General features: G+C 35.8%; 1 protein-coding gene across 2 annotated transcripts in view; it reads right to left on the bottom strand.

The window, feature by feature from the left end:
• Nucleotides 1–10,809, bottom strand: part of LOC112046826 (neuroendocrine convertase 1) — a 38,112-nt gene that overhangs the window by 2,179 nt on the left and 25,124 nt on the right. Inside the window, exons 10-14 of one of the 2 annotated variants that reach the window (XM_052886444.1) lie at nt 10,224–10,324; nt 9,503–9,595; nt 9,199–9,321; nt 699–856; nt 248–381 (exon numbers count right to left, since the gene is read on the bottom strand). In XM_052886444.1, coding sequence (XP_052742404.1) covers nt 248–381; nt 699–856; nt 9,199–9,321; nt 9,503–9,595; nt 10,224–10,324 — 609 coding nt within the window. Of the gene's footprint in view, nt 1–247; nt 382–698; nt 857–9,198; nt 9,322–9,502; nt 9,596–10,223; nt 10,325–10,809 lie in introns of those variants that run through there. The other variant, XM_052886445.1, reaches the window with a different exon arrangement.

Below are 10,809 nucleotides of genomic sequence, written 5' to 3'. Positions count from 1 at the left end.
AAAAATTAATATACGTTAAATGGTTATCTGTAAGTACACCACACCAGTAGCAATAAACTACCCCTGGAAATTGAGATAGTATGTATGATCATTGACAAACTTTTGGTTAATAAGGTAACCAAACCAATCTATCTACCTACTAAAATAGATTATTTCAAAGGTCAAATAAAATATTTCGACGAACTTTTAGCCTTGTTTTTTAAATCATTGATTTTGCTCTGAGCGTTGTGCTTATAGAATTAATTACCGTGTCCTGAATGATAACATTCCACAGTCCTCGTGACTGTTCACCCCAAGTGGCTACCGAGGTGAGCGGCCAGTTTACTAGACCAGCCGTTGACGTATCCCTTGAACGAGCACTCAGGAGTTGGATCTTTGTACCTAAAATCACATTTAATTTATACTTTTGCAAATTTGTGGAATTAACCAAACCTAAAAAAACTGAATTAAAATAAATAATCAATACTAAAATAGCCTAGCCTATCACAACAAAGAAATAATAATCAATAAAATAAATAATCAATCAATTGTGCAGTAAACAAACAACAAAAAAATCGTGAGACATGAACGAAGAAGACGAATAGTTTTCTAAAACTACCAGAGGCGCAGATATCGTAGCAGGTTGCACACAAGTACTGCGTCCCCAAATGGAACAGAGCAGAGTACAGAAGCCCATATGATAGAAAAGGACGCACTACCTTGAGGTGATACGAGATATATTTCCAAAGCACCACGACGCGTATATTGAACTGTTGTTACAAGTTCCACGTGTTCGATGTAGTTCACAGCACAATCGCGGACGTTGATAGCGATATCAACTGTTTCGCCGGATGACATGAATTCTTTTTCCTTTGCTCTACAAAATTATAGGAAAAATATATTAAATGTGACAATAATCAAGGGATTTATATATACCAAGGTATGCTTTGATTACAAGCTAATCTTAACATTGAACATAGTTTGCAGACAAATGATTTATCTGTAAACACATTAAATGCACCTGAAATTTTAGCCAGTAAATTCTGCTTGCATGCCCTTTAAAGTACCTACCTACCTAAAACATATAAAGATTTGACATATTTTATTAATTATTATTAGCATTATGCATAGATTTTATACCAGTAGAAAATCTTTGACAATAAGTATCAAAACATTTAATAAAACTATTCAGATAGGTATCATAAAATGAAATAAGCAAACCCATTAACTTTTAATTATCTTATAATAATACAAAACTCGGAGTGTGCAATATGTAATTTGGTGTTTACAAAATATGGTTCTGGATCTCAGATTCTGGAAAAGTTTGGAGCCTGATATATGGGTAAATGATATTTCAAAGTGTTAGCTTCGCTATGACTATACAAAATACACAATTTGTAAAACTTTTCTCGATTGTTTATTTTTTTGAAAAATACATGTTTTGCTCACATTTTGCTTTCAATCTCAGGAAAAGCAAACTTATTTTCTTAAATTTTTGTTTTGTATAGAAAATTAGTATATATCTTGAACATGGCCATTTTGTTTAATTTACTTGTTATGTTGTTTAATTTACTTGCAATTAGGTAAAAATGGTTTTGGCGCTCACGTCATAAAATTTGCGTCGCGCGTCAATCGCTCCGTGCTTTTCACTCACGTGAAAGTCATAATTTGGCGTCTCGTTTGCGCTTCGAATTTTATCCATATCGTACCGACACACTGCGCGCTCGTAACGTCCCTTCCTTGTTCTAAGAGTGCCACACACACACAAAGTAACATATTATTGATTAATCTGTGGAGTGCCACAACGGTGGCCAAAACTGGAAATAACGTCTCAGCAATATTTTTGATTTGTATAAATTTCTAGTCTGCTCTGTCTGCCTTTCTTTGGAGTAATTATTATTATTTTCGTATATTGATAATAATGCCTAAATCAATATCAACGAAAATTGATACGGAAAAAATTTGACTGAAAGAGCGACAACAGTGACACCTAGTGACACCTTCAACAGGCAATTCAATGTTTGTGGCCATAGAGGAATTTCTGAGTTTGTGGCACTTTTTTTATAATATCGTTATTCGTTAGTTTGTTTTACTCTGTGGACCTCTTCAATCTGTGGACAAAACTGAAGCGCATGCGCGGCCACGGTGCCATTTTGGATTTAGGTGGATTCATTACGAACAGGGGACCAATTTTACTAGGACTACATAAGCTAGGAGGAATGACGTAGTCGTCGTAATTCAACAGATTCAAAATCAACAGGGTTTGTAGGAAGCCACTATGTCCTCAGACAAGCTATCGCTGGCCTGCTATGAGTTGTACAGATGAGGCTAACCTGATTTAATTTCATTTCTGAATTATTCTTTTAATGAGCACATATTCTGTGTGTTGACAAAAACCTTTGGCTTTTATACGTCCTCCCAGCCCTAGATGTTGTATAAAATCTATTTTATTTTGGTTTTGTTATACACTATGCACAAAAATTAAGGGAGCAGAAAAAAATCCAAATTTTTGGGGGATTTTCAACAGGCTGTAACTTATACGAAAATGGTCGTACAGCAAAAAAAAAAAAACAAAATTGTAGCTCTAAGTGTTTAGTTTTTGGATCTGAGTTTGAAAAATTTTTTTTGAAAATATTTTCGAGTAATCATAAGAAAACCACCGAAAAAAAATTTTCGAAATTTTTTTGGTTTTTGTTTTTAATCTACGGACGTGGAAAAAATTTTTTCGACTCAACCTCCATATGGACCGGATAGCTTGTTTATTCAGATTTAATTTCGTTTTTTTTAAATCTCGATACGAGCATTTCTCGCTGAGATATCGATGTTTGAATGGAAAAAGATCATTTTGTCTTTGATTACCAATATCTCAGCAACCAATGATCGCACAGAAATTTTGAGGTTGGTTTTAAAAACTTGAATAAATTTTCTACAAGGATTAGCAATTGAATTTTGAAAAAAAACTTTTTTTTCAATCATTACATGAATTTGAAAAAGCATCCAAAAAAGGACTTTTTGTCGTTTTTTGGAAAATCAAGCGCCCAATCAAAAATATTGCGGAAACCACTGACGTTAAGTGTGCCTTTTATTGTTCAATATACCCACAAAAACCCTACAAAGTTTCAATTCAATCCAGCCAACCGTTTTTTTTTTCCCACTTGATCGAATTTTTGAAAAAATTAAAGGAGCAAGAATTTCGCTCTGAAAATGTCATAATTTTTATCAAAAATGAAAAATTTTTTTTTTTCATTTTTCTCTCAATTCTGTATGACTTGAAAAATTTAAGAAAAAAAAAATCGAAAATTTTTGAGAAATAAAAAAAAAATTTTTATTTTTTTTCAATTGGCCCAAATTAAAAAAAATTAAAAAAAAAATTACCGCCGACATTAGCGTTACCCAAAGCGTACCACGTGGAGGTTGCACGGCGGATTTACGGTTTTGTGCTTGCGCACGTGTATGTGTGTGGTTTCATCAGAGATTGACACACTGTGGTTCGTCACTTCCACAGTATTTTGTGACTCCAAACTCACTCTCCGAAGATGTGTGTGTGCGTGTGCGTGTGTGTGTTTGTGTGTGTGTGTGTGTGTGTGTGTGTGTGAGAGAGAGTGTGTGTGTGTGTGTGTGTGTGTGTGTGTGTGTTGTGCTAATACCGCGTATTGCCACCTCTGCTCCTGATAACAGCCCGCATTATAAAAATTATGACATTTTCAGAGCGAAATTCTTGCTCCTTTAATTTTTTCAAAAATTCGATCAAGTGGGAAAAAAAAACGGTTGGCTGGATTGAATTGAAACTTTGTAGGGTTTTTGTGGGTATATTGAACAGTAAAAGGCACACTTAACGTCAGTGGTTTCCGCAATATTTTTGATTGGGCGCTTGATTTTCCAAAAAACGACAAAAAGCCCTTTTTTGGATGCTTTTTCAAATTCATGTCATCATCATCATCATATCAGCCGATGGACGTCCACTGCAGGACATAGGCCTTTTGTAGGGACTTCCAAACATCACGATACTGAGCCATCTGCATCCAGCGAATCCCTGCGACTCGCTTGATGTCGTCAGTCCACCTGGTGGGGGGTCGGCCAACACTGCGCTTACTAGTGCGGGGTCGCCATTCCAGCACTTTGGGACCCCAACGTCCATCGGCTCTTCGAACTATGTGCCCCGCCCATTGCCACTTCAGCTTCGCAACTCGTTGAGCTATGTCTGTGACTTTGGTTCTTCTGCGGATCTCCTCATTTCTGATTCGATCACGCAGAGATACTCCTAACATAGCTCGTTCCATCGCCCGCTGTGTGACTCTGAGCCTTCTTATCAGGCCCATAGTTAGCGACCAAGTCTCGGAACCATAGGTCATCACTGGCAACACGCACTGTTCGAAGACTTTTGTCTTCAGGCACTGAGGAATTTTGGACGAAAAGATGTCGCGAAGTTTTCCGAATGAATTTCAAATTCATGTAATGATTGAAAAAAAAAATTTTTTTCAAAATTCAATTGCTAATCCTTGTAGAAAATTTATTCAAGTTTTTAAAACCAACCTCAAAATTTCTGTGCAATCATTGGTTGCTGAGATATTGGTAATCAAAGACAAAATGATCTTTTTCCATTCAAAGGTCGATATCTCAGCGAGAAATGCTCGTATCGAGATTTAAAAAAAACGAAATTAAATCTGAATAAACAAGCTATCCGGTCCATATAGAGGTTGAGTCGAAAAAAATTTTTCCACGTCCGTAGATTAAAAAAAAAAACCAAAAAAATTTCGAAATTTTTTTTTCGGTGGTTTTCTTATGATTACTCGAAAAATATTTTCAAAAAAAATTTTTCAAACTCAGATCCAAAAACTAAACACATAGAGCTACAATTTTGTTTTTTTTTTTTTGCTGTACGACCATTTTTGTATAAGTTACAGCCTGTTGAAAATCCCCCAAAAATTTGGATTTTTTTTCTGCTCCCTTAATTTTTGTGCATAGTATATAACACATCTCGTCGTATAATCTATGGAATCAAACACTAGACAAAAACATGCCTAGAACGCCCAGGCCGAGACAAATATTCTTCTTGGCAGTAGAGGGTAAAAAAAATTTAAACACGGGGAAAATAGTGTTCGGTCGTCGGCTAGTCTTCCTAATATACAAAAGTGAAAGGTCATTCTCACGAAATTTCGAAAACCGCTTGACGTATAAAGATGAAATTTGGCAGGGAAGTAGTCCATAGTTAGTAAGTATCTGCTAATAATGGATTTTGCGATAGGGCCGGATTAAAGAAGTCTAGAGGCTCTCACAAGTTTGTATAAAAGTCCTTGATTTTTTATGCTACAAACTTGAAATTTGGCAGGGAGGTAGTAAAGAGTTTAACAGAGTTATTGTACGTTTGTTATGAATGGATTTTGCGATAGGGCCGGATTAAGATGGTCTAAAGGGTTTCGCAAGTTCATATGAGTTTTTAATTTTTAAGCTTAAGAGCCTTTAGACCTCTTTAATCCGGCCCTGTCATAAAATGGGTTTGTAACTGACGTCTACCAACTATAAACCACTTCTCTGCTAAATTTCAAGTTTGTAACATAACAAATGAAAGACCTTTATACAAACTTGTGAGAACCTCTAGACCTATTTAATCCGGCCCTATCCAAAATCCATTATTAGCTACTAACTATAGACTACCTCGCTGCCAAATTTTATCTTTGTCGTCAAGAGGTTTTCGAGATATCGTGAGAATGACCTTTCGCATTTATTATATTAAGAAGATTAGCCGACGACATTATTTTCCCCGTTTTGGCCACATTTTTGATCGGTGCTTTGCTCCTATTAGTCGTAGCGTGATGTTATGTAGCTTATAGCCTTCCTCGTTAAACGGGCTTTTCAACACAAAAAGAATTTTTCAATTCTAACCATTAGTTCGTCAGTAGGTAAGGCAGAAGTCCGAAATTGCTTATAACGGGCGAGCAAGTGTTGTATGATGACGTCACTGCGTTAAACGCGAGCTGATCACCGCGTGCTCACTTTAAAATTCAATATCTCGGAAATTAATTAACGTATCGAAATAATTCTTTCACGAGTATTTTTTGTTTTCAACGGAGAATACAGAAAGCTAACATTTAAAAATAGTTAACATTATTCATTATTGAGGAGTTCCATGAACTATCCTTCATTTTAACAGACCCCTAATGACAGTCACATCCCATGTAGGTGGAAAGTCCTCATCAGTACAAATTTATAAAACCAGGTACTTTGTTGTTTTCCCTTACCGGGAGTCTCCTAATAGTTGCTCCTTTTATGAACTCCATATCAATCCACGGTTCCAAAACTCAGTTTCGGATACCAGAAAAGTTTGTGGCTCTCTCTACGTTCTTACATACAGACAGCAGAGCCCATGCTTTTGTGACCATCGCACTCCTGGAGCACAAAGTGATCGACAGTTGTACCAGGGTTTCATGCCCACAAAGAAGCGTCAATTCGAATTGATTGTTTTTAATTTGTTTATATTGCCGTCTACTCAGTTAGTTTTGTAGTTATATCTGCAGCCATAAATAATACCTAATATCTCACTACGAAATGATGCGCAAAAAATATTACGGCAAAAGCGCGCCAATAGCGACACCGTCACCGAGCCAAAAGTTTGTGATGCTTTAGTAACATTTTTAAGTTGTTTTACTCTGTGTAACAATCTTATAATATGCAGTCTGTGGACAAATCTACTAAGACGCATGCGCGGGACACGGTGCCATTTTGGTTTTGGTGCCACAGTTACCGATTCAATAGGAACAAGGGAACCATTTTACTAGGACTTCATAAATTAGAAAGAGTAATGACAATGTAGGTAAATTTAGAAGTTGTATACTAGTAAGTAAAATAAATTGAAAATAAGGCATAACATTTTATCACTATTAATGATTATCTTTTAATACCTAAGTTCTTGTGGTTAAAATAGGTTATTTTAAACAAAATATTATTTAAACAATGCTCGTTATCTGGCGGTGTAACCTAGGTACAGCGCCATCTATTGAGCTTTGTATTAAACGTTTTGCACAAGAACAATGAATGTATATTAGTACTAAATTAATTTTGCCTTTTTTAGGGTTCCATAATGCATAAAGAATCCTTATGTTTCGCCTTGTCCCTCTGTCTGTCCGTCCGTCCGTCTGCAGTTTGGTGCAGAGACTGTTACTACTAGAAAGCTGTAAACTAGCATGAGCATGTACATTAAAAATGTGAGTTAAGTCGAAAAATAAAATATTGAAAAATATTTTTATAAGATACTTACCTACATGTAAAGTGGAGGTGATTTTTTTACCCATTTATTTCATGGGTGGGATGTCGGATAGATCTTTGAAAGTTATGAGGGGTCCTGTACCAACATTTTTCGATTTAATGAACCGTTTGTAAAATATAAAGCTTATATGAGCTAATTTTTGTTTTTTGCGAAAATTACATGTAAAGTAACATTTTTATGTGTAAGGTATGTGTAACTTAATTATATCAAATTTGTAATTAAAACAGTATTTAAAAAGAATCGATTCTTCTGACGGAACAGTAAAACATCGATCAAGTAGGTAATTGAATATTCTGTTTATCGAGTGTAAGCGATGTAATTGTTAGGTTGTGTAAAAATTACTTTGACTTCGAATCGTAGGCGCTTGTCAAAATTGCAATTTGGCTACCACTTAACGTTCTGTATTTATATTTGCACTAGGAATTTTGATATACGAATATATATCGTGGTAAATATGGCTACGACTTTTCTCGAATTTCGAACTTCAATTTCAATATATTTTTAAATTTTCGTAAGCGTTTTCTATCGCAGAAAGTCAACATGGCTAGAGCCCCAGATAAGTTTGTGACACTATAACTTCGTTAGGTTGTTTAACTCTGTGGACCAACCAATCTTGTAATATGTAGTCTGTGGACAAATCTACTGAGGCGCATGCGTGGATACGGTGCCATTTTGAATTTTGGTGGATTCATTGCGAACAAGGGAACAATTTCACTAGGAGTACATAAATTATGAGGAGTAGTGACGTAGTCATCGTAGAACAACACAACAGATTAAAAATCAACTAGACAAGTTAAAACCTAAATACCGAATGAAACCTATTATTTATGTATCTAAGAATGAAACCTTGATGTAGTTACTAGAGCAAGGTCTTATTCTAATCACAGAAAAAAAAAATCCAGAATGAGGCTTTACAAGCAGCGTGGTGAAGCCGGTGAAACCTATAAAAAAACCAAACGTCACGCGTCTCCTTGAAATCCGCTTAAATAAACTTTTCTCATATTTTGTATTTCAAAATTTAAAATTAACAACAATTACGTAAATTAATTTATTAATCGATTAAAATATATACACCAATAAAAAATACTCCGTATTTCTTTAGATTTTGTGAATAGTTTTTAAAATATTTAAAAACCATTTTTCTTGAATAATCTTGATACTGAACCGCTCCAAATACAAAATTCAAAAACGAATACATTCTCGAGTCAATACGACACGAAGCGTCGCATCAGTAATTTTCAATATTATTTGGAAAATGGCGTCTTGTGTTTTTAAATATTTTAAAAATAGTTCACAAAAATTAAAGATATAAGATGAGAGTATTGGTAATTATTGATTATTATATTAATTTACGTAATTATTGTTATAGTGTTTTTTTAAATACAAATTATGAAAAAAGTTTGTTTAAGCGAATATCAAGTAGATGCGTGACGTTTGTTTCATTTTTATGGGTTTCACCGGCTTCACCTCGCTGTTTGTAAAGACTCGTTCTAGATCATACTTATTCTGTGTTTGCGACTAAGTGCCATCTTTGTTCCATATCCTACACTGTGTGCTAGATATAGCAGTAAAAATATAGCTTGGGATATGTGACGGTTAAAATTAATAATAAAGTCACCCATAGATAGCAAAGATCACAACGATAAGTCACAGCTCTCTATGCCTAGTTCGGACTATTGGTATTTTAGTCGAGGACGAACAATTTTTGGATTTACCCAAAAATCGTTCGTACTCGACTAAAATACTAAAGTAGTCCAAACTAGGCTTATGAGTGTGATGATAAAGTGCATTATAGACAAACTTTCTGGCCCAGTGAGCCACTGTCCATGTTGTCGCGATCGTAATTCAACGCTAGTTCCAGTTTTTGCTACCGGGTCAGCAAAGTTTGTGCGCTTTGATCGTCGCGCTCCTGGAGCACAAAGTGAATCACGAATTTACTAGGGTTTCATACTCACAAAGAAGCATCAATACGACACGTTTGTTTCTCGGGGACCGTGGTCCAATTCAATGCTGCGGTGACAAGTGCTTCTGCATTTAATAATCCAAAGCCAAATCGAAGGTCAAATCGCAATCCAATTCTGTGAAATAAATCAATAAAACTTATATTATTTTCATATACTATCTTTATAATTATTACAAAAATAAGCTGCCGTTTTGTTAGTCTCACTAAAATACACACAAATATTTTTTTCTGATTTGCTTGCTATCTATTTGTAATAGTTTAAAAAATGCACTTATTTATTTAATAGGCATACCTACCCGTTAATTTGCCATCCAGGATTTTCGCTGAGCGGTGCATACTCGGACGTCCACACAATTAGATGTTGCACGTCTCGCCATGTTAAATTTGGACTGAAAAAGACGAGATTACACAGTTAATGACCAAAATAATGACAAAATTCCGATTCCGGTTAGTAAATAACATTAGCAGTCATTGAAATTTCTTTTGTTTCATGTTTTATAATTAATAAATTACATAGCTCAACGAGTTGCGAAGCTGAAGTGGCTGTGGGCGGGGCACATAGTACGAAGAGCCGATGGAGGTTGGGGTCCCAAAGTGCTGGAATGGCGACCCCGCACTAGTAAGCGCAGTGTTGGCCGACCCCCCACCAGGTGGACTGACGACATCAAGCGAGTCGCAGGGATTCGCTGGATGCAGATGGCTCAGTATCGTGATGTTTGGAAGTCCCTACAAAAGGCCTATGTCCTGCAGTGGACGTCCATCGGCTGATATGATGATGATGATGAATTAATAAATTAGTTAAACAATCCACTATTAAATTTTATATTAATTAGTTAATTACAGCACCATGAAACTATTTTGTCAACCCACTCGATGTTTTTTACACTTTTCATTCACATAACAGACAGGCGGACTGATCCAAGTATAACGTCACACAGATCCTTCTATACATAAAATTAATAACCACTACATAATAATATAACCACAATGGTTTATGAAAAGGTTTATCTTACTCACTTAGCATGAAGAGCCAGCGCTATAATACCAGCAGCCAGAGGAGCTGCAGCCGACGTCCCCGTATGTCCCAGTGTGCAAGAGTCGTTCGTGTCAGTAGTAGCCTGTGAGTGATAGTAGTCCAATCACAACGAGCGAGAATCCAATGGTAAGGTCGGGTCGGTACAATCGTACAATTTAATGTTTGTTTTTGTGGTTTCCGACGTAAAATATCTTTCGTAATCTGTGAAATATTACACTAGGCATACATGAGTTACTAGAACCTAAATCTAAAACGTTCCACATAACTGCACACGGGACGCACTCCGGTAAATTTTAGCCATATTATGGCCTAGTTCGGACTTCTTTTTTTTAGTATTTTAGTCGAGTACGAACGATTTTTGGGCGGTAAATTCAAAATTTTAGATTGGAGAATGTAGGGGAGATGTGGAACATTGTTTTGACATTGACAACATAGAAACTTGTAAAACATTCTGTGGCCCTGTGTTTAAATAATATATAGTTTAAAAAACTAAAAAACACGCTTTTAGAGCTAACCATTGACGATCAAGTATACCCACGTTTCTTCAGCGCTGCCCGCAGCGAAGAC

This window comes from Bicyclus anynana, chromosome 17 (assembly GCF_947172395.1).
Source record: "Bicyclus anynana chromosome 17, ilBicAnyn1.1, whole genome shotgun sequence".
NCBI classification, from domain to species: Eukaryota; Metazoa; Arthropoda; class Insecta; order Lepidoptera; family Nymphalidae; genus Bicyclus; species Bicyclus anynana.
Note: the sequence above shows the minus strand (reverse complement) of the source record. Positions and strands in the feature narration are given on the sequence as shown.